This window comes from Trachemys scripta, chromosome 2 (assembly GCF_013100865.1).
Source record: "Trachemys scripta elegans isolate TJP31775 chromosome 2, CAS_Tse_1.0, whole genome shotgun sequence".
Classification (NCBI taxonomy): domain Eukaryota; kingdom Metazoa; phylum Chordata; order Testudines; family Emydidae; genus Trachemys; species Trachemys scripta.
Window position 1 is genome coordinate 99,265,679 of NC_048299.1, and position 26,832 is coordinate 99,292,510.

The 26,832-nt window shown below is 37.2% G+C and overlaps 2 protein-coding genes across 6 annotated transcripts in view; one reads left to right on the forward strand and one right to left on the reverse strand.

The window, feature by feature from the left end:
- The window catches only part of SUN3 (Sad1 and UNC84 domain containing 3), a 57,812-nt gene that overhangs the window by 22,540 nt on the left and 8,440 nt on the right, over positions 1-26,832 (reverse strand). The window contains exon 2 of the mRNA XM_034761312.1: positions 16,805-16,870. The gene's annotated coding sequence lies outside the window, so the exon portion shown is untranslated. The remainder of the gene's footprint in view (positions 1-16,804; positions 16,871-26,832) is intronic.
- Positions 29-26,403, forward strand: C2H7orf57 (chromosome 2 C7orf57 homolog). Of its 5 annotated transcripts, none has more exons than XM_034761315.1 (10): positions 29-240; positions 818-881; positions 3,861-3,944; positions 5,216-5,324; positions 5,507-5,666; positions 12,665-12,709; positions 19,039-19,139; positions 20,674-20,810; positions 22,148-22,319; positions 24,792-26,403. In XM_034761315.1, exons 2-10 carry the CDS (start codon positions 827-829, stop codon positions 24,859-24,861), a joined length of 933 nt encoding a protein of 310 aa, XP_034617206.1. In that variant the 5' UTR covers positions 29-240; positions 818-826; the 3' UTR covers positions 24,862-26,403. The 5 variants fall into 5 exon arrangements, with proteins under 5 accessions (XP_034617206.1, XP_034617204.1, XP_034617205.1 ...); XM_034761313.1 differs by having other exon boundaries at positions 3,861-4,058; positions 24,792-26,399; XM_034761316.1 differs by having other exon boundaries at positions 30-240; positions 3,861-4,058; positions 22,148-22,162; positions 24,792-26,080.

Sequence of the window (26,832 nt, forward strand, 5' to 3'; positions counted from 1 at the left end):
CTCACCCTCCCCTTCGCGCGCGCGACGCTTGTAGCGGCTCGCGGGCCCGCCCGCGTCCTTCCCTCTGCCCCCTGGAGTCCCGCCTCCGCCACGCGCGGCCCTGAAAGAGTCCCCGTTGCCATGGAAACGGGGATTGTTGTGGTTGTTGCTGAAGGCGGCGTGGTGCTGGGTCGGTTCCTTCCAGCGCGCGCGTGAGCCAAGTTCCAAAGGGACCTGCCCCCCCCCGCCCCCGCACTCCTGGTAAGGGACCCCGAAAGTGGGGGGAGGGGAGGCGTGTCTGTCAGGGGGTCGGGGTGTTTGAGGGGGTGGGGGTGTCTGTCTGTCTGTTGGGGTGGAGTGCCTGTGCCTCCTTGTGGGTATCAGGTTGGGTGGGTGTCAAGCGGAGCCCTTTCCCTTGTTCGGGGTGGGGGCTTCCAGGCTACATCCCACCATGCCCAGGTGGCTGTTTTAGTTCAGGGGACCCCTGCCTTATGCTGGTCATGGCCAGACTGTAGGGCACTAGGAGCCGGGGGAGAGGGGCAGGTCTATGCACCATCTGGTTAAACAGGGGCAAATACAACTGGGGATTTGGAGGGGCTCTAGCCCCTCAAAAAGAACAACAAATCAGGAACCCCTGAGCCTGGAACAGAAGTTTGTTTATCTCACTTAATTAAAAGTGGGCAGACTTAATCTTGGTACAAAGCTACTCACTGAAGCGATAGTCAACAGCTGTTATTTTATTATTAACTTTAGCCCTGCCCCAATAAAAAAAAAGTTGTCTACGCTCCTGTTAAATAACTATTTTTGTCTTTCCTTTTCTGACCCTTCCTTCATATAGGCTTGAGGAATGAGGAATATGAGCAAAGAGCCCTCTGGACCCCCCAACCGATATGCTCCTTGTGGCAAGTATACTGTTTGCTCTCCTTATATAAATGTACATTTTGACATATCTCGGTATGAAAAATGAACGGAACCCTTTGCTTCCTAAGAAAGGAGACTTCACATATACTACCTACTATATCAGCATTTTATTCTGTGGGGAACATGCATCCCTCAATGCCGTAATCCTTGATATTTTTGGTGGGGAAGGATGAGGCTGAGAGTGGAATTTCCTTTGGGTTCTTTCTAGCCTGGTCACACAAGACATTCAAGACAGGACTCTGAGATGCTCTTCAACCTCACCAATGTGAGGAAACAACCATTTCCCATTTTGGCCTTCATCTGTTTTCCTTGTTTGGAACACCCCCCTCTCCTGTGTCAAGGCAGAAGCTAATGCCACCCACACTATAGATTCATAGATTATAGGACTGGAAGGGACCTCGAGAGGTCATCGAGTCCAGTCCCCTGCCCGCATGGCAGGACCAAATACTGTCTAGACCATCCCTGATAGACATTTATCTAACCTACTCTTAAATATCTCCAGAGACGGAGATTCCACAACCTCCCTAGGCAATTTGTTCCAGTGTTTAACCACCCTGACAGTTAGGAACTTTTTCCTAATGTCCAACCTAGACCTCCCTTGCTGCAGTTTAAACCCATTGTTTCTGGTTCTATCCTTAGAGGCTAAGGTGAACAAGTTCTCTCCCTCCTCCTTATGACACCCTTTTAGATACCTGAAAACTGCTATCATGTCCCCTCTCAGTCTTCTCTTTTCCAAACTAAACAAACCCAGTTCTTTCAGCCTTCCTTCATAGGTCATGTTCTCAAGACCTTTAATCATTCTTGTTGCTCTTCTTTGGACCCTTTCCAATTTCTCGACATCTTTTTTAAAATGCGGTGCCCAGAACTGGACACAATACTCCAGCTGAGGCCTAACCAGAGCAGCTAGTTAGATGCACTTTACCAAGTGCCCTTATCTTCCCTGAGCATCATGACATCATCTCCAGGACATGCCTGAGTACTGGCCTAAAGACCCAAGGTTGTGCCCAGACTTCAGTTTTGCATACTGTAGTACCCAGCAGCAGTCACCACTTTTCAAGAAAATTAGTCAACTCAGATCTAAAAGTCACTTTTTCTTATAAATAGCATTGTGAAAGAAGGAAGTGAACTTACTTTGATGAAGTTAACTAAATGTTTTTAATGTAGTGGTTTGTGTGGAATTTGTAGTGATGGAATAATATTTGTCTTGTAAATCAGTAGTTTGTGTTTTCTTTGTTCTAGTTTATTAACAGAGTTTTAAGAATTTATGGGAGATTCCAAGGTACATGACAGAATTGCCCCCCGCAGTAGGTCTTCCTCAGACGCTTCCTACAGATTTGAGCATGATTTTTGTTTGTTGCTCCTGACTGTACCCTTTACTCTTTCCATACCAAGAGTTATTTTGTTTCTAAATAGTGCGGATGTTCTGCTTCCCCAGTGCTGCCTGAGAGAAACTCAACTGAGATAAAACCAGCTTTAAACTTTCACAGTCTGGTTTATAAATCAGAACATAGGGTAGCCTGTTCAGTTGGGGTCACGGGTCCTTTTTACAGGAGGTTCCCAGAAGGTCTCAAATTGTTTCTGTTGCCAATGGGTAGGCCATTGGCATTTTCCATTATAAACTAATTTTAAAGAGTTTGTAATTCAACTCTGAAAACTCGCTGGGCTTAAAGTATTAAATACAAACACGACAAATATGTTTGAATAAGGTACGGTTCCAAGTTGGTACTTACCCAGCAAGTTAACTGGGATGAAAAGGTTCCTGATAATGAGCAGTTCGATGAAACATCCCGTTCCAGGTGGACCAATTAGTAAGTGTGGTGAAAAAAACCCCAACAATCTAATGCGTCTTGCCTCTGCCACTAAGGAAAGATCTTTTATTTTTTAATAGTCATTTATACACTCCTTCCATTGCCATTACATGGAATAGATTAACTGATTTCAATGGAAGATCTGTTTACTTAAAAACCACAGTTTTGTCTGAACATATTTTACCTACACTTGCTATAAGTAACATCTAAGATTGTTATAATTTAAGATTAGTAAATAAAAAATCTTCTCTTTTTCCTGCATATTTACTTTGTGCTTTGACAGCACAATTGTGTCTATTCTGTTTAACTATTTTTCCCATATAGTCAGCCGTCCATTTCCCTTATTTGTGAGGGTCTTTCCTACAGTAATGGGAATGGAAATGTTTGGGGGGGGGAAGGAAAATGTGAGTGTAAAACTACAAAATTTGGGAGTCAGATTCAAGGGCAGATGTAGTACATCAAGCTACTCCCAGCTCACTTTTTGAAACTGACTTGATTTCAGGTTGTCTTTTAAAATGGCACCTCAGCAGTATGCAGAGATGTCCAGCAAATGACTTAACCTGACTGGGTCTAGTGCACTGAAAGATTGCTCAGCCATGCAATGCTTGGAACTCATCTTAAATTAGAAGAAATTAGGTATATTGTGAAAGTGGCTTGCTCTCTAGTGCTCTGTTTAATTTAATCATTATATTTCTTCAGATTATATTTCAGTAGTTAACTAAAACAAGTAAAGAGTTGATAGCAGAAAAGTATTTTTTGTTAATAGTTGAAGGAAGAAAGGTCACCAAAGAATTAATGCCTTCCATTGCTGTCTTCTTGCATTTTACTGATCTCAGTATTCATTAACCTAGTTCTCTGAATGGGGAAGATACATAACATTGTATTGTAGGACAGTTGCAGTGACAATTTGAAATAACATTAAAGGCTTTTTAAACTAGGCTCTACCGTGGTATCACAGTTTTTGTGTGATCACCTATAAGTAGCAAGTATTTATTATTCTCCTAATGAGCATTTCATATCTATTACATCTTTAATAAAATGTAGTTTGTTACACTGTAATTTATGTGGACTTTGATTATTACATCTGCTCTTTGACACAGTAATGTTATCAGTAAACATTTAACCTAAATATTTTTTTCTTAATGATTATAGAATGGTACTACCATGTTCCACTGAAACGATCAGAGAAGTCTGTGAACTCAGAAATCCCAGTCCCTCCACCATCCCAGATTCCAGGTCTGAGCAACCTCGGAGAGTATCACAATGAAATTACATTTGGGAGCCGCAGGAAATGGATCAAAGACACAGACTCAGAATATGTAAAGCTGGCAAAGCAAGGAGGTCGACCTGGTGAATCTCAGTTAATTTTAGCATTATGGGTGGTTTGGGAAGCTTAAACATTTGACAAATATACCTGGAGACTGTTCCAGCAATTTAAAAAGTGATACATTTGAGGGGAAACTGTAGAAAGGGAAATGTTGTATGTTGTTGAAATATGTTGAATCCTCAAGAAAACAATGCAAAAACCTTTATCGGTAAATGTAATCGTTATAGTCTAATGTCACATGCAATAACCCCAATACTTCATTGTTTGAGTCTTAACAGTTTTCTGCTCCAGCTTGTGCCCTTTCTTTTCCATCTTTCATGGCTAAAATATTATTTTTAGGCTAAAATCCATTGATTAGCTCTTAAAGTATATTCCATCTGATCCAGAACGCTTTTTCTAATCCTATTAAATTGAATTTAGAACATTGTTAAGCCTTTATGATAAAATCTGGGTATGTTAATGCTGATATATTCTAACCACAGTATAAATTATTTGGCAGGTTAGCTGCATTACATGGGGATCTGAACAATTTATTTTGTGTTTAACAGAGAAAATATCTGCCTGGGTACTGGTTTATTAGAACTGTAAAAATATACCTCTTAGCATTGAAACTTGGGGGGGGGGGAGGAAATTGTGTGTGAAATTGTCATAAAATTTGAAAAAGTCTGTAAAGGTTTTATTAAAATTACTTTTCAGTTTTTACAAGTAAATAGTTTGTATTATACATATATTTTGTTTTCAGCTCATTGAAGATGTGAAAAACTTAAATGGACATAAATTTTCCACAGAGTTTCAATGATTCCCAGTCTGTAAAATGAGAAATACATCCACATGTATTATCAGGCACTGTATTATACAACTGTTTGTCAAGATATGTAAAATGAGATACCTGATACAATTGAAATACAGTATTGGAAATAATATTGAAAAAATGAATTGTCCAGACCGTCAAAACTATTGTCACTTGCTGGCTTTGTGGGTAATCACTGCTGGTGACTATCCCATTAGGATTAAAAAGTAGTGAAAGTTCTGATTGTCCAATTGAATCTCAGTAAGGGCTGCAAATAGAAATATTTCTTTTATAAAAAAATTTAGTAAAAGATAACAGCAACATAAAAATATTAATTTATAACCCTGGAAAATACTACAGCATTAATGTATCTTTTTTTTTTAACTTAAGATTTGTTGAAACATTTTACACCTAATACAAGAAAAACATCCCCAGTAGCTTATGCTGCACCTGATTGGTATACACACCCCAGTAAACCACCACCAGATGATGAATCTAAGTAAGTATGCTCTGATTCCGATGATGAATCTAAGTAAGTATGCTCTGATTCCATGGAGGCTGTGTAACTTTTTATAATCCACTGTATTTCTCTTGTTAGTCTGTTAAATTTTATGTTTTGAATTAATATTTTTGCAATAGAAAAATAATATAGAAAAATAATTGTGAAACCTTGGTCTACAGAGCCCATGTTTCCTCAATGCCTGACTACATGGTTCATGAAGAGTTTAAGTCTGATCAGCTCAATGGTAACTATGAAACAAAAAGAGGGCCTTTTGATTTTGATATGAAAAGTATTTGGCAGAGGGATGCTGAGGACAAGGAGAACAAAGAGAAAAAGAAGGTACGATTTAAAGACTTTCTTCTTGGTGTAAAACTTCTGAAAAAAACTAAGTGGGTTTTTTGTTTCTTAAGGGGAGTGGCTGTGCATTAGAACAACACATTTTTGTACTGAAGTTACAGAAATGATTTAAAATATATAGTTCTGTCATGAAGTGTTCTTGTTGCAGCATACTGTACCAGGAATGCATTTTCCAATCACATTGTACATTTCGTATACTGCAAAGTTAGTTAAAGTGAAATATTCTCCAGTCATCTCTCATAATGCAGTTTATTTTCTATTCACTCTCTGCCAATATAGGCCTTTCTCTGGATCTTTTCTTGTTAGAGATTGGTGAATGTTCAGGGGACTGTTTGGGTTTTCTGTTTAGTTTAATTGAGGAAATACTCTGAAAAGTGCTTTGGTACCAGTTCTGGAAACAGATATCCTCCATTTATCCACAACATAGCTACAGCACAAGCAGTCATTAGTGCAATTTTTCACACATTATCCTTCTAGTTTGGATTGATCTTGACCTGGCTGAAGCTACCTGTGATGGTAGTTAAAGCCTACATTTTTTTTTTTTACGTGTTCATTAATTTTGGGTGCTCAATTTTTTCATGCTTTGTTTCAGACACCTGGGACCTGATTTTCAAAGGTGTTGAACATCACCACTTTTCTTCAAGTCAAAGGGGTACTTCTGAAAATCAGGCTCTAGGTATTTCGAATTGTGAACCTAAGTCACTTGTGCAAATTTGGGCCAAATTACCTTTCATTCTGCTGAAACTACTAGTTAGTGAAGTTGGGAATTGGGGCTCCTGTAATGATATTTGTCCATACAGAACTGGGCAGGGAACATCTTGTCATTCCACATAAGCAATCAAATACTTGTCAGGTGATTACACTGTAATTTAAATAATAATTTAGAGACATGAAGTTTATTTCCTGAACTATCCAGTCCCCAAGAAGACTTAAATAACCAATACTTAAAATAGAAGCTTAAGCTCCCAAGGAAGCCTCCTGGTTAAATTTCAAGGTGATGTAAGCAGGGGAGGAAGCTTTTGCATTTTTAAAAGGATGAAAACAGGAGGGTGTAAGATAAAACAGGTCCGCTGATCCTCCTGCTTATGATCCCACTGTTGTCAACACATCTGGGGCTAAGTTTATCCCCGGGGTGAGCAGGCATAACAAGTTAACTTCAATGGGAGTTTTACCTATTTGTACCAAGGCCATAATTTGGTCCACAGCATTCCAAGTGAGTAATTTATATTCATTTTGTAGCTCCACTGAATCTGAAATTGGAATACGTTACACTATGCTACTTAGACCTGCTTTCTTATCTGTTGAAGACCATCATGTAATTTACGCCACCATTTTCACCACTGCTGAATTTGACTCAAAGATGCTAAATCTAAAAACTAACTCCCATAGGCTAAATGCCCTAAGATATCTAAGATGATATCTCTGGCCACTTAACTCTTTCTAGTTTAAATTTTATTTTGGTTCCTACCTTATTGTCCTCCTCCGTAGAGCCCTTGGTTCATGCATTGTCATTTCAGCTTTTTCCTTCAGGATTTTTCTGCTCTAAGTACCTTGATGAATTAGACCCTAAAGAGGAGGGTGAGCACATATCTGACTTCTATGACAAGTTGGAGGAGGAATGTGTTTCTGAGAGGTTACTCAATCTAAACACTACTTGCATAGGTTGGGGAAATGGTCTGCCTTTACTGAAGAAAATGTCTTGGCTGCAGAAGATTCAAGAGTGATTTTTCTCTACTTGTTTGTGGATCTCTTCCGGTGGCAGTTATGAAGAATTTTCCATTTAACATGAAATATCATGGCATGCCCCACTTTCATAGCAAGTTTTACCTCTTTGCCCCCCTCATAAAGATTTTCTATGTTGTTATTGTTTAAGAATGCCTTCCTACCAAATATTTTCTCCTTCCTACAGATTCTTCTAGTAAAAAAATGGAGAGAGCATTATGGAATAATTTTTATTCCAGTATCGTGGCCTTGCAATCTATATAGTTGAACTTTTACAAATGGATTCTTAATGCTGTTTAAACAAAATTCCAATAAGTCTTCCATTTCCTTATTTGATGGTGATGCTTTAGATAATTTGTAGTTAGCTGCTAGGGTAGAGCTAAGGTTCTGAATGCAGAAACAGAACAATCTTTGGTTTAAAATTTTGAAAGCAAAGTGCCATTTTGACGTTCAGAATCATTAGACACAGTTCTTTAGGGTACAAAAGTTGTTTGCTGCAGTCATAGAAAGAAATCCTTAAGGATGTACTTAAGGAAACCCTTAAGAACAAGTGCAAAAACATTTTACCCTGGAGGGTTCCTATTTAGTACAGTCTAGAAAACAAAGTTCCCTTCTGGGCTCTACTGCTGATTCTTCAATCTTCTGTGTGTTCATCTTTTGAATTATGAGAAACTCTCTTATTCCTGAGATTAAAAGATGGGTTTCTGACAGTTGCCAAGTCCAGGAAAACTGGGGCCTGGGAGATCTTTTCCTTAACCTTCATCCCCCTCACTTCAAGCTTCTTGCCAAAGATTGTGTTCAAGTTCCATGTCAATCATACAATCGTACAATTTGCAGTTTTTTCCAAAGCCACATTCTGCCAAGGTGGTTCTTGATACTTTTAAGACTCGTAAAATTTAAGTGAACAAAGCTCAGTCCTTAACAAAGATTTCAGCTCCCTCTTCACTGATGCTGTGCTCACCCATATGTGTCATTAGGACATCTGGAGGCATGTGATGTGAATGTATGAATTGTCACAGCGAATGAATATGAATGGTCACTGATCCAGGAAAAGTGTGTGAGAATGACTCTATAGCTTGGTGGTTAGAGCACTTTCGTAGGCTGTGGACGACTCAAATCCTTGCTCTAATGACTACTCATACAAAGTGGAACAGCTTCAACAGGAGAGACTGAGAAAGCTCTACACTAGAATATCCCATAGTCCATTGGTTAGGGTGTACTTCTGCAATGGGGTAGACCCCAGTTCAAATTTCTGCTCCACATAAGGCAGAGGAAGAATGCCACAGGGTGTCCGGTTGCATGCCACAAATAAGGGGCTATGACTCAAGTGGCTAGAGTAGGTACTGCTGTCTTAGCCTACAAAGCAGGGCAGTTTGGCCTACTGGACAGATTCCTTGGGGCGGCTCTTGCTCTTGGGGCAGCATGGCCTAACAGCCAAAGTCCTTGAGCAGTGCCCACACCCTGTGGTAGGTGTGGGGTGGGGTAGGGGGATACAGGCCCACCCTTCTCCAGTGGGTCTCGACCCAGGGCCCTGTGAAATCAGTGGTCTGCAGTTTGGCTCAGTTTCCTATTTTAACAGTCATGTTTCCTGGATCGCTTCCTACCCTTGGTTCCTGCTCTGTCAGTTCCCCGGGGGACATTGGCTTTCTGGCTCACTTTTATCCTCCAGGGTCAATGGGGGTTTCACTGTTGATCTCACTGGTTTGGCCTTCACAGTCTGTAGCTCCAGTAACTCCCTGGCAGGAGCTGGCAGCGTGCGTCCACTCTTCTCCTCAGCCAGCCCAAACTGAGCTGGGTCACTCCCTTTTATATCCTGTCTCCAGGTTGAGCATGCCCAACAGGAGTGAGGGGGCACTGCCTCTTCATCCCAAAATGTGCGGTTAACCCCAGATGGGTCAGTGCGGGGTAGATACAGCCCATCACGAGGGGAATTGAACCTGTATCTCCCACACAGCCCAGGTGAGTGTTCTAACCACTGGGGTAACCTTTATAAGGAGGGTTCCTCCTTCACTTTTTTTTTTTTTAGCTGAAACTATTTAATCAATTTGCTTCAAATTTGCAAATAGTTTTGGGTCAACTGAAACTGCATATTTTAGCAAATAAACTATTCATCCAAAAAATTTCACCCAGCTCTAATCCTGAATGCTGTATGGAGCTTCAAAATGCCCCCAAAAGGTGATCCTGATTCAAACGGACAAGCAGGCCACCACATTCTATATTGGAGAAGGGCACTAGGATTTGTGAGACTCAGGGCTTCTTGTATCCAGAAGCCTTGCAGGTGGAAAGTGCATTCTGTCTCAAGACAATCCTGGTTGTCATATGCATAGCAGAGAAAAAGAACTTGATCATAGACATACTGAGTCAAACAATGACAGATCTTCACAAGTGGTCTCTGTATCACTGTGGGGGGAGATCTGATCTTTCTGAAGGTGAAAATGAAGGCCATGCTGAAAGTGAATCTCTTCACCATTTACTGGAACAAGAAGTTACTGGTCCTCTATGAATGACAGACCACATTAGCAAGAAAAGGCCACATTAGCAAGTGACAACTTCTCCATCCCCTGGGGTGAGAAGTTCCTTTATGCCTTCCACCTGATTCCATTTGTAACAAAGCTAATGGCAGACCTTAGATAAGACTAAGTTTGATCTTAAGTTTCCTGGTGATTCAGACAAATAAGGTGCTCAGCTCTGCTGCAGATGGCCAAAGTGAGTCCTATCAAGCTGAGAGGCTTGCCTCAGATAATCACTTTAGAACCAGGACACCTTGTTCCATTCCATTTCCAGACCTCTCTCTCTAACTGGATAGCTTCTGTCATGATAGAGATCTGTAGGCAAGGTGTCCACAGGCTGGTGATTTTATTCTCTTGACCCCTAAAGTAATTTACATAGAAGAATTTCTTACATGGAACTTAATTTTTCTGGTGGCAATGACTTCAGCTCATAGATTAAGTAAATTTCTGCTGTAGTGACTGATTTATGCCAAATTTCATAAGGGTGTGGTATTGCTACAGACTCATTTTCACTTCCTCTCCAATGTGATATTGGAGTTCCACCTTACTGAGCATACTGTCCTGCTAATATTCTTCAAGTTCTGTATGATTCCATTTCTCATTACTATGACCTGGCTGACATGAAGCTAAGCCATGTCCACACTCTATCCAAGATAAGATGACCTCCGCTGCCTGGATCAGGAATGTTTCCATCACAGACATATATGTAGCAGCTAGATAGTGATCTCTCTGCATACTTACATATAATTATTGCTTGTATTCAGGTTTCAAGAAGGAATTCGATTTCAACAGTTCAGTGCTCTAGAACTTGTTCACAAATAGAGGTGGCCAAACTTTCTCACCCATCCCCAAGTATTTTTGTTTTTTATTTTCAGTTAGCCAACTTTTATATCGATTTTCTTGACTAATGATCGATTCTAAAGATTTGAATTATGTCTGATGTTATTTATTGAGAGGTAGCATTCTATATGTATTTATTTAAAAAAATTATACTTTCCCAGGTCATATTATAGGCATTGGCCTTATTGTGGCAGCTGCACTATATTTTTTTTGGTGTGTGGGGAAGACATCCCTCAAATTTTTACTATTCAGGAGTGAGAATCCTGTATAGATTATATTTTTAGAAAAGAGAAAATTACTTGTTTTGTAATTCTTTTTTTCTCAGAAGCTATGCTGTAGGATTCTCTATCACCTACTTCTATTCAGAGTTTACTTATTATCTTTTGAGATGTCTTTCACTTTGTACCTTTTCTTTCATTTTTATTTAAGGCTGTTTTTATCATATGTTAATCATCTTGTTCTGGTTTACTGTTAGTAGGAGCTTCACGTCTTATGCAATCAGAACTAAGTGAACTATTTGGAGACGAGCATTTGGACTTGGGTAGAGTTGATGCATGATAACCAGTTAAGGGCTGAAACATGCTTTGCCCTGCTACTACTGCCTTTAATGGTCAAAAGCCTAAGAGCTAGCAGAGTTCCACCAATCTTATTGTAATAGGCTAAGACCTAGGACTGAGAATCTTTCAAAGTGGTATTTTTGGAGAAGCAGAATTGCAAAATATATATTTTTCCTGTCTCTGAGATAGCTAGGCCCTGGGACTTTAAGGGCTTTAAAGATAACCAACCAGCATCTTTAATTGCACCCAGAAGAAAGTTGAAAGCCAGTGCATGGAACACTGGTATTAGATGGTCACATGGATTTTGCCCTCTTAAAAGGCAAATAGCTAGCTATGTTATACTGATGGTTTCAAGTGGTTATTAACAGTAACCCTAAGTACATCACATTACCTTAGTCCAACATGAAAATAACAAAAACGTTAATTGTAGTGATGAGGCCTACATCAGAGAAACTGCAATGAAGGATTCAATAAGACCTGGAAACTGTGAACCATTTAGAAACAGTCTAAACATTACCTGTTAATTGGAAGGAGCAGTCGTAATATACATCAGCTTTTCAAGATGTTTCTCCACCACCAGCATCTTTTCAATTTTATTTAGATTTCATGTTATAAATTGAATTAAACCAGCTAGATTTCATCCATGATGACCTCACATTGATTTGGCATGAGGAATGCTAAGAAATCATGGAATCAAAGTTTAAAGGAAAGAGATGCTGAACAGAGTATCAACAGCGTACTGGTGATAGTGCAGCATCTTCTAATGGCCTCATTAACACATTATTAATTATTTTAATTACAGTAGCACCTAAGTGTCCCAATCAAAATTGGAGTCCTATTATTCTAGGCACTGTGTGGGCACATAGAAAGACACACACCTTGTTCCAAAAAGCTTACAATCTAAACGGGCAATGCAGACAAACAGATGTACAAAGAGATGAACCAACTTGCCCAGGATTACACGCTAGGTCAGCGACAGAGCTGAGGATAGAACCCAAGCCTCCCACTTCTAGTGTAGTTCCCAAGCCATTATATCATGCTGCCTTATTGTTTTGAATCTTTGAAATTTGACATTTAGGTATTGGTACAGATTTTATTTAACATAACCATCCTAAAATGTAACTTTTCTCCCCCTCCTTCCTAGCTATTATTTCATTTTTTGAGCATTGGCAGATTGAAAGGTATGCTAAGGCAGTGATACAATGTTTCCTTTTTCCCCATTTTACCTGTGATAGCCTGCAAGTCAATTTTTGCAACAACTATTGGGAAATTTTATTGCAATTTACAAAAGGCAAGCATCTTAAATCATGTCTCTTGCATAAGTTACAATATTCACTAATTCTCCTATCAGGAAAATGCTGCTCAAGTTGAGGTCCATGTGGGCAACACAAAAGAGGTGCGTATATCACTAACATAGGGGTGTGGTTTGACAGAAAAGAAATTTGCCTAATGCAGTAATCATTTTACAGTACTGTCCAAGAGTACATATTGCCTTTCCAAAAAGTATTGTTCCCAAAAGCGGACTTAATTTATGTTATAATACTGCACTTGACTGTCTCAACTTCTTTTCTAAAATTTTATTTCTTCTAGGGCTAAAATTACTCTTGTTTTCTTTTCTTTTTTTAAGACTTATCTCCTAGTATCTCATCTATTAACTTTGTTATGTACAGGACAGTTTACATTGTATTGTAAACAACTTCTTGGGAATTATGCATTTTTAAATCACTTTTATTGAAGATTTAGCAGTAGCTAAGTGATTATAATTAAAATTTTTCAAACACATTTTTAAAAACTAAGTTCAGTATCAAAAATTAAAAAGGTTTTTTTTAAAAAGGATAACCTGATCATTGTCACTCAATCTTCTTCCCTTTTTTAGAGATGCTTTATAATGCAGTTATTTTTCACTGTTATAGTGCCTTATCTTCAAGGACTTCAAAGGATTTTATAAAAATTAATGATTTAAGACTCGCCACCTGTAAAGTAGGCAGTCATTGTCATCAGTTTTACAGATAGGAAAACTGGGATACAGAGAGTAAATGACTTGCTCAAGTCCCTAAGGGAGTCTGTGACACAGTTGGTACTAAAACTCAAATCTCCCGTGTACCAGTTCTGTGCTTTGGCCATTTCTATCTCTGGTCTTTGATTCCCAACTGATACGCAGTGGAACTCAAAATAAGCTCCCAAGTGAACTACTGGTCTTGCTCCGTTACTATGGAAGAAGAAACCTGTTTTCCCCCATGACTATATTTGAGCTCAGTAGTAAAATTATGTCAGAATCCTCCTATATATAGTTAGTAGGACACATCATACAATTTAAAAACTAGTTTTAAAAACTCTAAAGAGTAATCTCAGAACTCCTAGACTTGAATAAGGCTTTAACACTAAATCACAGAGATGTGCAATATTACTACCAATTTTTATTTGAACCACGTTAATTACTCAGCTTTCTTTCCTCTCTCTCACTCTTGTTGCTAAAAACAGAAATCTTAAATTCATCTATTTTTATTTAACACATAGGAAAGCTCATTATTTACAATATGAGCATATGAGAAGCAACAGCAAAAAGGTTTAACAATAAAATGTAGGTTTCAAGTATAGATACCTTAAAATTTCTTTTCTTCCTCATATTTTTTTACCCTTTATTCCTAGAAAAATTAAGTGTTTCTGACACATTTTTATAAAATATAGGGCCAGTAGACTCATCTACAAAGTTTTAAAAAACTTCAGTGAAAGCAATTGTTTTAAACAATCATTCCCAGGTAATGTTTGAAACTAAGAACCTGAATGTGAAATTCACTCCTATGCAAAAGGCTTGCACAAGGCCTATGATTCATTTATTCAGACTGAAATTATGCATACATTTTGTGCTGATATCCTACACAGAGAGGAATTTCACCCATTGGAATCAACTTCATTGCTAAGGAAAATGCAAAAATAAGCAGAGCATAAATAATGAAATGTGAGCATGTAAAAGAATTATATTATATTATTTAGTAATAGATGGTGTTTTAAAAAACATATGTAAAGAAATGTATTTATTTACAGTATTTTTTAATTGTCAATGTCTCCAAAAAAAATTGGAACACTTTACACTGGAATGTACATAAATGATCCACTGTTCCATAAAATGACTTTAAAATATAGTAATAGTGAACCACAGTTACACAGTTTTTAATATTGTATCTATATACAGTAATAAGATTCGATGATTGTCACAGTTTGTAACGCTGAAACCTAAAATGTCTGTAGAGCCAGTGTGAAGTGATGAAAACAGCTATAAGCTATATTTTTTTGTTCAGAATATCACCAGATTCAGTTATCGTTAGGTTTTGCAGAATGTTCCCATCCAATTTTTTTAAGTTCTCAGCCATTTTGACTTTTGTGAATTACACCCCTGCTACAGCAAGGCATGTATTTATGCCATGCCAAGAGTCCTAGATCTCTGTGATATCAGAGATAACTCAACCAATCATCACCCTTACTCTACAGCTAATTTTCATGCAACAATTTCATTGGTTGTTTGAGAGAGACTGAACAGATGTTGAGTTACTTGGCCTAACTGCCACAGTTCTTCAAAACCAAGCATGCAACAACACAACCAGCATACACAATAACCGCATACACACATAGCTTCGCATTTCCCACTAGCACAGATCAACAGAAATTTCCCAGCACAGTACAAGCCACACACAAATCAACACAGCCAGCCACACAACGACAGAACCAGCACACACAATAACCCCCGACATCACTTTGAAGCCTACCATGTCTTTCAGTCAATGTGAAGCAATGGAAACAGCTGCAGGCATTGCCGAGAGCTTATTTTGTTTAGAATATCACCACATTCGGTTGTCACTGGGATTCTCAGTTTGTTACCCTCCACATTTTTAATTTCTCCGCCATTTTTTGCTTTTTTACAAAGATGACTGTACAAATTTCCCCCGGGTGATTGCTTGAGCTTTCAGCTATTAGTAATGTAAAGAACTGTACTCCTTAGCAGAAAGCAAATGACATTTGGCTTCATTGTCCCCGATAGCATTCTCTCTAGTTTGGCTTCTTTGAGTTCTAGTTTGGCTTCTTTGAGTTGTTGCTGTGGTGGCTGTTGCCTGAGAAGCCCCGGAGACTGCTGTTTTATCCAAGTAGGTTAGCAGCCTGAATGGCTTTCAGATGATTCATATATACTTAGCATAAAGGCAGCTGGAAAAACTTTTCATACAGAAGAGAAGAACTATATTTTTGAACGTAAATCCAACATCTATCCCAATTTAGTTAGATTTTCCTAAGATGAAGAATGAGCTGTTTTCTAGCTGAGAAACCGAGATCTCCATTTCATTTGTAATTTAAGGAAATCTTTGATTACATACAATTTGTTTCATGTTTTCCCATGAAATGCATATAAAATGAGAATTATCAAAATTAACTATGAAAATATGAGAGTCTGCCTTGATCACAGTCTGAGCACAAGACTACACAATAAGTATGGCAAAATAGCTTTTTAGTTTTCTCATTTCCATAATCAAGTAAGGTTTTCAGAGCTTCAGGAAGCACTTCAGTGAATTATTCCTTGGCCTTCAGCTGATACGTGGCTGTTTGTTGAAATTCAAGTCAAATAAAAACGATTAACGAAAATCAAAAGCAGTAGGGTTTTGCCTGCACTTTGTTTTCCCTGTCCTATTTTTTGTAATTGTTTAGTCTTCTCTTTTTTTCCATCTTATGTTCCTGTTTCTTTCCACTGCCAAAACCAGACTGTTTTTTTCTTTCCATCTGCTGTTTATAATATACATAACCATATCAAACTGTGTTTCTGTGGTACTCTTTGTGTAGGATTAGCAGGATTAGATTTTTATCAGCAAATTTCAATATATGTCAATTTCACCATACACATACATATCAATGAAAAAATATTTCCATCAATACTAATCAAAATTTACGGATAGGCAAAGTAAGGGCTTGTCTACATGGCCCACTGGATCGACAGGCAGTGATCAATCCAGCGGGGGTCGATTTATTGCATCTAGTCTAGATGCGATAAATCAACCGCCAAGCGCTCTTCCGTCGACTCCGGTACTCCACCGGAGCGAGAAGCACAGGCGGAGTCGACGGGACAGCATCAGCCGTCGACTTACCGCAGTGAAGACATGCAGTAAGTAGATCTAAGTATGTTGACTTCAGCTACGTTATTCACTGAGCTGAAGTTGCATAACTTAGATCGATTCCCCTCCCCTCCAGCCTCCAGTGTGAATCAGGCCTTAGAAAAATGCTGCTTGAGATCTCATTAGTGTTTGATTTAAGGCTATTTATTTTGTATATTTTGAGCTGCGATGTTGACAGGTTGTGTTTTAACTGTTATAAAGCTTTAACTTTTTGAATCTCAGTGTCTACTGTCATTAAACAATTTATTGTCTGACCCCCTCATTGTGTGACTCTGCATAATTTCCCACAACTGTGAAAATGTAAATTGATAAAAATAAAAATAAAAAAAAATACTCACAATGCTGATAATGAAGATAGAGGAAGGCAACAATAAGACAGATTCAGTGCACCTAAGAATATTACTCTGAAATATAAAGCACAGACAAATCACTTAGAAAAACTGAGCCTCAATTTTTCAGTACTTGATAGTGTAGGAGAATGATTCTAAATCACTAGAATTTACAACTTCCAAGTCTGGGTAAAAGACACCATGACATAAAACTAATATTCATGTAAACTCCTTTCATTTTGACAACAGTATCTCCCATCTCTTCATTTTTAAGCCTCAACTCTTCAACAATCATTTTGTCCACAATGAAATAACCCCATCATCTTACTCATTACCAGATGCTGGAATCCATCACCTTAAGTGAAATCCTGGCCCCATTGAAGTCATTGAAAGTTTTGCCATTTACTGGGGGCCAGGATTTCACCCCAGTCTTTCCATTTCAGAATTAGTACAAAAGCTCTATCCTAGACTTCATATGTCCTCCATAAAATAGAGGTGCAGGGGAAATGATCCAGTTCCTCACACTCATCAAATATTCATCTCTCCTCTTCCTCCTCTCCTCACCACCTCTCATTGTATCTTGTCTTTCACTGGCCTCCTAATTAGTACATGCTCAATCATTTCACATTTTTATTGCACTCCTCTTCATTCATACCATATCACATCTGCATAGGCTACCTGCAATCTCCATAATTTACTTCTATTTAGAAGAATAAGCTGCATTTGTTTTGGAGGTGTTTCAATTACATTTTCATATGAATGTTACTATATAAAAATAAATTATATTGTAAGGCTTGCAACCTAGTTCCTATTTCTGATATTTATTATTTTGTACTTTAACAATTATATATAATCTTCTTGTAATGATCAGATCCAACTTGATACAGTATGGCTCTATGCCCAGTAGTACACAGCTAATTTATATAGCAATATACTTCACTTCTAATCATCCAGTCTTGAAGCTTTTGTAATAATATGATAGCAGTGATTATATCTATATCTTCTGGTGTGTTGGAATGTCATGGTAACTTTGAATTTCAACTAGCTACATAAGATATTTTAGTAGATAAATTATATTTGAACATATTTTTTGGTTCTAATAATCTAAAGAATACACAAAGAAGATCTTAAAAATTCTTAGAGGTGACCTTTAAAAATTGGGCTTGTACCATTTTCAGCTTATTTATGATGTATAAAGGAAGCTTAAAAGAATGTTTTAAAACATCATTTCTGCATTTTTTTTAACCTTAGAAATATTGGGAAAGTCAGGTTTGGTCTTCTCTATTATTGCTGAAGGACCTCTGAGAGGTTTGGGGAATATTTATTTTGACTTCTGCACCTTAATTGAAGAGGCAAGGGTATTGAACCTTTAACCAAGACTTCCTGTAACTTCACTTGCTAATTAACATTTTGGATAAAGATGTTAACACATACAAACAGTTTTAAACAGTCCCATTAAGATTCCTGTCTCTCTTTAGTTACTCATTGTTTACTCTCTTGGCTCTTTTGATGTGACCATTTCACTAGGTCTCCAAGTATCAAAGAATATTCCATGCTAGATTAAACCTGAATTTGCAGTGTAAATAAACAAGCAGAATTTAAAAACCACCACCTTTCAGGTCTTCCTTATACATAATTAAGAAAAGAGGGCAAAAGCTCAGTTTTGAGGCCACCTTCAGTGTATCTATATTATTTGGAATTTCCCACCTCAGATTAATATAGTACAATGGCTTTATTACTGTCTGGGAGACCCTATGTTTCTTAACCAAATGGACTGTGGTTCTTAAACCAGGGATGAAACCTGACCCCACTGAAGTCAAAGGGAGCTTTGCTATTGACTTCAGTCGGACCAGGATTTAACTTCAAAGTTTTTTCATTTCTTCCATGCAGTGGACTGAGCCATGATGAGAAGCTTTGACTGCTAAATTTTAATTTGGCGGCTTAGTTTTAGTTAGAAAGGTACTACAACTCTTTTTTGTCAGAGAGACATGCTTATGGCTCAGCAGATTTATTAGTGGTGTCACTTAAAAGCCTACTAATATAACTAGTGATAAATAAATAAGGTTACCACATTTTCTTCAGTTTTATCATTTACTTCCCTAAACTTACTGCTAGTTCCTTGAATTGTGCAAATACTGAAGATATTTAGAGCTACCAAAGTAATCCCTTTTTCTGATGTCCCCTGTTCATGTATATTTCCTTAATCATAACATTGTTGTTAAATTAGGTTTTCTTTAACACAGGTAAAGCTTCCTGCTATAAACCCCAAATACCCAAACAGAATACCACCCTCTACTGCAAATAAGGAATTCCACGGGGGAAATAGGCTTTATTTTCCACCTATGTAAGTAGCACATACATTGTATTAACTAAGGCCCTGATTCTGAAAACATTTTAACTTTACTCACTTATATAAATGTTTGTGGGATCAGGGCTTATATCTGTAATGGGCCTGAGCGACCTTGACTCTCGGGCTACCACATGTACTATCTGAAATATTAAAATGGTTTTATAAGTAACTTATGTTATTTAATTTTTAGGATATACCATTATATATAACTACAACATTGAAAAAGTAAGCACACACAAGTCAGTACATTCAAAACTTTTAGGTTCCTACAGTGATGTTTATTGTGCACATCCAGTACTTTCTTGTTGTTTTTTTTTTTTTTAAACAGAAGACTTTTTTTTAAAATAGTGATTGTTTTTGGTTCTCAGTGCAATCCAGTGAATGGACCATAATGTCCATTATCACTATTTGTATTAAAGTAGTGTGCAAAGAATCCAGTTAAGATTGAGACTGTTGTTTGGTCTGGGTTCTGTATAGACACATTAAGTTACCATCGTGGCTTGATGAGTTTACCATGTAATTTAAGACAAGACACAAGTGGTGTAACAAACTATAGGAGGGAGAACCAGGGTAACTAATATGAACATGCGATTACATCAATTAGCTCTGCATATAATTAGATGGTTTCAAGTTGTTAAAAGAATACTTATTTTAATTATTATAACATACAAAGGAATAAATGTATAGTCCCAATATGTTTTATAATCTATGCTTAATAATTTGAACAAAAACATTATGTATATATAATGGCAAAAATGGAAATAGAAAATGCCACATTTATGTAACTTTGGGTATTTCTACACAGCATTTTAGAATGAGTTGCCTTTCTGGGTTGGCAGACATGGTAATGGGACTCAGGCTAGCCCTCTAAAAGCAATTGTCTAGACAGCACTTTGAAGTTGCAGCTCAGATGTAGGCTTCAGAGCTTAAACTGCAAATTAAAAGCGCTGTCTGTACAGCAATTTTTAGAGTGCTAGTATGAGCCTTGCTAGCCCAAGCCTGTCAACCCAGGCTGGGAGGCTCACACCAAAATGTGTGTAGCTATACCCTTAGAGTTAACATTGCTTAGGAATCTAGTTTTTGAACTTGTTGACTTTTATTTGCTTTACTTCTCCATTTCTGACATGAATTACCCTTTTCATCTCACTTTACCATTCTGCTATAGGGCCAAATCTTGCAGCCCTCAATCACACAAATCTCCCATTAATTGAGTTTTGTTGAATGAGGACTACAAAATTTTGTCTCTTAATTATGATAAAAACTATGGTTAATTATGATTGATTATGCAAACCTTATGGCATTATTTTATAAGAAGCATGTTAAATTCATATTATGCTAATTAAACCATGGGAAAATAAATAATATAAATGACATTTCTGTTTTTGTTATTTACTTGCATATAAAAGAACTTGGTATAAGATGCCACTCTCCTTTCTGTAAAATAAAATGGTTGCTGCCAATTCTTTCTTATGTTTTATTTCTGAACTCTTGTCTGATATATATTTTATTTTTATTTATTTTTGTATAGGCCTGGTCAGAAAAACAATGAACCAGTAAACTTCAGCAAACTGATTAGCAATGGTTACAGGGACGATTGGATTCAGCAGCGTAATGACTGGGAGAAAAAGATTCAGCAAACCTCAAAAAATAACGAGCAGCCTGAAGGTGAAGTGTATTGTGACTATTTATTTTTTCTTTAATTTAGCAGTTATCTAAAGTTAATAACCAAGATTAGCTCTATCAACTCACACATCTTACTTTTGAATATAATTACATTTATTTTTTTATTTTACTCTAACTATGTCAATATGGGCCCAATTTAAAAAATACATGTGACTTTAATTGTGGAGGCAAAGTTGTCAGTGGCTTTGTATATCTTTTAAGTTGTGAAAGTATGCTTTGGTTTTGTCTTCTGGCTAAATTCTGCTTGCTTTATTTACCTAAGAGATTGAAGAGACAGAACTACTCACATGCTTAAAGTTAAACAAATGTTTAAATACTCTTCTGGATCCTGGCTTAGGTACATAGAACTTGGTTCTTAGTCCTTTTCTGAAATCTCCATCCCAAACACAGCAAAAACCAACGGTATGACAGGTAGATCAATCAGTGTCATTATACAAAAACTAATTCCTGTCTGCTTTTGAGTATGGAGGTTTTGAAAAAACACTGTTAGTGCAAAAAAATCCGACAACAGCAAAAGAAAAACAGCTATGCAGAGCTCATGCTTTAGAATCTCACTTTGTCATGCACTGTTCCATAAAACTACAAATATATAACATTATTATTTGTGTATTTTAGTATTATAAAGTGAGCAACATCTACATGCAACAATTGACTTCAATAAATCTTTTATTAATAATTACATGGTAATCTTAAAGCTACCTATTCACTGACACAACAATTATTAATTGACACTAAATACAAAAATATAGTTCTGGACCCCCAGACTTTTAAAGTTCATTTCCATTTTATGTAACCTTCTCCCCCTGTGCAATTGCTGTTTCTTATAGTAAATTTGAATACTTAAATGCATTTATTTCAAAGGTGTCCTCATTTGTCCCTCTAACTTTTTATATTGTTATTTTAGAAACATTTGTGGTTTTTAGGTAACATATACCTTTTAAAGTGCTTGTGAACAGGGAAATTCCAAAAGCCAAATCTAAAAATGTGTGCAAATGTTCTTGATTTTGAATAAAGAATGGTTCTTTATAGTATGCTTGTATGCATGCTATGTTAGTGTATGCATACAAGCATACTGTAGAGAGCTATGTGTATATTAAACTGTGACTGTAAAATGTACTCACTCAGAAAATTTCACTGAAAATAATATAAATATTGATCTTTGGTGCAAATTGGTAACGATACGTAGGATTAGAGTCAGGTAATTGATGTAGGTTGGTTTAAGAATTTTAAAATTTGCTTACTCAGTTTTTTATACACTCTGTTAATTTTATTATTATGGCATCTTTAGTAAAGTGTTCTTTCTGCATTATTTCTTGCAGAGACTCTTCCTCCAAGTGAGTACCAGAAGAAAATAGGAAAGAAGCAGAAAGCTAAAAAATATACATGGTCATTCAAAAGAAAAACTGTTGCAAAAATAAAGGATGAGCCCAGATCTCAATCTGGACCTGAAATAAGTGCCCCGCCTAAGAAGTCACTCTTCAAACTCAACATGTATGCCACCCCAGTCCCTATCCACACAGAACCCATTGCTCTCTTAAGAGAATTAAAGACTTCATTAATGAACCAAGCAACCTAAAAACTTTTCCCTAATACAAACATTTAATGTTTTTATTACCCTTGGTTTTAGATTTTACTTAACACTTAACACTTTTTCTTCCTGAATTTTTCAACTATTGGGGTCTCTGTATGTGGAAATTTAAGATTACTGCATTATTAAATTTCCAACTTAATTTTTTCAGTGGAAGCAGGTTTGTGTGTGAGCCTAGGAAGGAGTATCTCAGGAAATGAAGGAAAGGTGCATACGCTGAGTCTCAGAGCATGCATGTTTTTAATTTTTAATTTTTGTTTTACTGTAGTGCATCTGAAATTGGGGCAGGTTAGGTAGGGTAGCTTAACCTGCCAACCTCTGACTCAAGGTATGTGTGATTAGATGTTGCCTCAACAATGCAGGAATTTCAGGGTAATGGCTAGTTTGATTCTCTCACTTTTCATTTATTTTTTATTTTTTTAATTAATTTATATAGTGGGACTTCAAATAAAATTTAAACATCAACCATAAAAGAAAATGAAGTAGCAGACATACTATGAAGAGTGGTGAAAAGTAAATAACTTATACTGTGTGTGTGTGTGTGTGTGTGACAGATTTCTAATGATTTGAGATGCCTTTTCTAGTTGTAATTAGATAGTTAAGGTGAGATCATGCTTGTTTTTTCTCTCCCAGTAGATTCCTCCCACACCTGTACAGTCTCTCTTCCAGAATGCAAAGGACTGGGGCTAGATAGTACTGGCAGTAGGTCTGACTGACCCCACATGAGTTGTATCTTTGGGCAACTTTGGTCTTGCCCCCTTCATGCTGGGAGGACTGTTTGCTGTACCTTCTTCCATTCCCTTCCACCTCCACACTCTTTCAAAGGCTTAGTGCTGCCAGTCAGTGGTGCTGAAGCAGTACACCTCTTCCCACTTCACAGCAAAGCAATGTCATAATTTAGAACTTAGGATACTCCCACTATAATTGTTGTGCACATTTACTGGGTGCCAGTTAGGTTAATGGCTACAGCACCATCCTTAAATTGTAACAGTCCCAAAGTACTAACTTCATAAACTGACAGGTCCATATAAACACCTACCACATTGACTGTTGTTACGTAAATTGCCAGAAAGTATCTAGATTTTGGAGTTCCATGGTGTGTGAGAGAGATGGCTAGTTGTCAGTGATGTAGTTAGCCAATTGGTATTATGTCAACTTATTAAGGGTATTATGTCAACTTATTAAGGGTCTTGTTTTGAGTTATGTGCAGTGACAGTGAAAATGAAGTGTTTTTAATTTGTGACTTTAAATTGAGTAACAACTATGCAAAGAAATATCTAAAAGGGCACAGGTGTTGAAATTTCCCTAGATTGTGATAGTGTAAATCTCCCACATTAAACATAACTTATTCCATATCATCTAAGATTAGTTAGAAAGGGAGGACAAACTGTTTTATTCCATGGTATTAAGCTATTCAAGTTCACATATTGCTGGCTTACTTCTCAATTTGGTATTCCACATAATAATCAGTTGGAAAATTATATGGGATACAAATGTTAGGACAATTATTTCTGCTTTTGTCTTTAGCACTTACTTTCCCCCCCATTTGCTACCTTTTTCTATCTATCCTTACCTCCCCCACCTCAAACTTTTTTTTTCCTGTCTTTTTTTTGTTTATCTTGTTCCCTGCCTCCTCTTGTTACAGTTGCCAACAGTAGTAGTATGAGTCAGCTTTGTATATAGAAATGGGGCTGGAGGGTTACAAATGTAGAGCTCTTCTGCAATTAAAGTGACTTTCACTGACTAAGATTGTAAATTTACATTTAAACCAAGTTATAAATTTTGCCCTTTCCTTAATGGGTATGGAGCGTTTCAGATAGAGCACAGCTACTGTGATTCTGCTGCACAGTTGAATATCAGACTATGGGGGCCCCTCACAGGGAGTACATCCCCACAAGAAATGGAGTTCAGCTCTGCTTGGGCTCCCTTCATACTTCCATGGGCAGAGGTAGTTTAGGGGCATCATACAGCTGGAATAGCAGATCTACAGCTAGATATCTCCACTGGCCATTGACTTCCGCATAGGCACTAGGGTCTGTCCACACCGAACTGGCAGAATCAGGGTCTTAGTTAGTTTCCCTCTGCAGCTGGCTTCATGTGTGGAGCATTGCTATATCTGATGCTGTTTTGCCACTTGTCCACCACACAGGATGCATACAAGTGAGCAGTGGATAAGGAAGCATTACATTGATGCTTGGTCAGAGAGCAGCAATGCATTGCAAACTTCGCATGTAGCATTGTCTTTCCTCCCGGTCACTTACAAATATAGAAGTATTAGACTTTGTAGGTATTTTTGGCAAGCGAAAGGTTAGCATTTGGCTATATTGTTTTATTGTCAGAAGTTGTCATCTAGTCTCTCATTTTTTGTATTGCAGGTTCAGAGGCATCCCAGCCCGAATTGACTCCAACAGACAACAAGTAAAAGCTGCAGCTTCAGAGATGTAATAAAGATATTAATATTATAAAAAGAGCATCAAGAACAGTAAAGCATGATATGGCTTATGAAACAGGCTCCTATGTTTATAGGTTGATATTTGTTAATTGCATGTATCTAACCATTGTAGTTAAATTCATCCCTGGTACAACTTCATTTATTTCAGTAGCTTTACATCAGAGATGAAATTGGTTCAGTGCTTCAAGTTTTACAGTGTAGGCAATAGCTACTGCAGTATACATCTAGGTCTGGTTTTAATGTCATGTCAGCATACAGAATTGAAACCTTTATTGTCACTGATTCCACCAGACTAATACTATACCATTACCATCAATTTGCCTTTCATTAAGGTTTCGTCTACACACAAATACAGTACCAGTATAGTTAAAGTAGTACAATCTCCCGTACTGTGGACACAGTTATGCCGTTAAAGGAAGGGGAAGTATACTGATGTAAACATGTCTACACTAAAGATTGTACTAGTATAACTACTTAGATAAAATCTCACACTCCCAACTGAAAAGTTATACTGGTACAAAAACTCTTAGACTAGGTTTATGGCTTTCTTACAGCACTGCAGCGCTGCACCTGCTCCATGAGAATTGGTTGATCAGTGGCATTGCTGCAGGGACAGGACCAATTCAGCAGATTCTGTAGCATCATGTGTCATAGTTTTGCATGTTTTGCATCACGAAGTGTTTCAATAGCGCAAACAATGAGACTGATCTGAGCAATGCATGCTGTCTGCACTTAAAGCCTTTAAAGTCTTAATAATTTTGTATGTCTTGAAATTTTGACTGGGTCAACAAAATTCTATTTAATGCTAGAGTTCTGTGTTGTTGGTTCATATTAAGCAAAAAACAGTTATATTTTTGAAATAACAATGCATATTAATGGTAAAGATGTTACTCTGAAAGCTGGGATGTATTAACAATTTTCAGTACCACATTTTCACATTTACTTTTGTCTGTTTGAATTAGGGTTTGTCCCTTGAATCCCATAAATCATACAAACATTGAATCTGTTTGAGTAGAGAACGGATATAATTTTGGATTTGGTTCATTAAGAAATTTCCTTTTATACTGTGGGGAAAAAAACAAAAAATATTATTACAATTGAAATGTTAATTTGGTTATTTCCTTTTCAGAATATACTCTCCATTCATTGTACATCTGTTAATCCAAAATTAAAGGTTTTACGTCATATTACCAAAAAAAGCATCCGTCTGAATGCAGTGTTTTCTGAATTAGTTTGCATTGATTTAGCAATACTTTTTAATTAGTTTGGTATGAAAATTGGTTAGACACTATTATGAAAGTGGGCCTATTACTAATTCAAAGCCAAAAAACGTAGGGTGAAATCCTGACCCTATTGAAGATAGTGGGAGTTTTGCCATTCACTTCAGTGGGATCAAGACTTCACTTATCATTTCAAACACCAGTTCAGGTTTCTAAATAAATGGCAAACATTGTACTTATCACATTATTTACAAAACACAAGTGCTTAAATAAATGTTATAATGTCCACATAATAAGCAAACACATTCTTATTAAGTATAAAGAACTGCATGAATATTCCCAGGAGATTTAACTATTTGGAAAGGTTGAAAAGGTAGTAACAAGCTATTTCTCAGAAAGAGGAAGACAAAGAATGTCAGCTGAAAGTCAGAATTTCAAATTCAGGGCAATTTCTTTGCGACCTATAAATCAAAAATAGTTCGACAAATTTTCTTCCTGCTTTGCAGAAGTCTTTTGCCTTCAGAGTAAATGTTGAAATTTTGGCCCAAACACATCTCCAAAATTTAGAGATGCTAAAATAAGACTTTATAATGAAAGCTTGTTACAACCTGAACCATGCAGAGGCTACTGCCTCTCCATAATGATTCGCGTCTTTGGGAGAAAGGGAATTTGTGTGTGGAAATTATTTACATATAGCAGGCAGATTGTGAACAGTTTTGTATCAGGATTTCAAAAAGATGCTAT

Excerpts from the sequence above, each read along its gene's own strand:
- C2H7orf57 (XM_034761313.1), top strand. The coding sequence starts at position 827 with ATGAGGAATATGAGCAAAGAGCCCTCTGGACCCCCCAACCGATATGCT. Across the intron at positions 5,667-12,664 it reads AGAACAAAGAGAAAAAGAAG|GAAAATGCTGCTCAAGTTGA; the intron begins GTACGATTTAAA and ends TTCTCCTATCAG. Across the intron at positions 22,320-24,791 it reads TCACTCTTCAAACTCAACAT|GTTCAGAGGCATCCCAGCCC; the intron begins GTATGCCACCCC and ends TTTGTATTGCAG.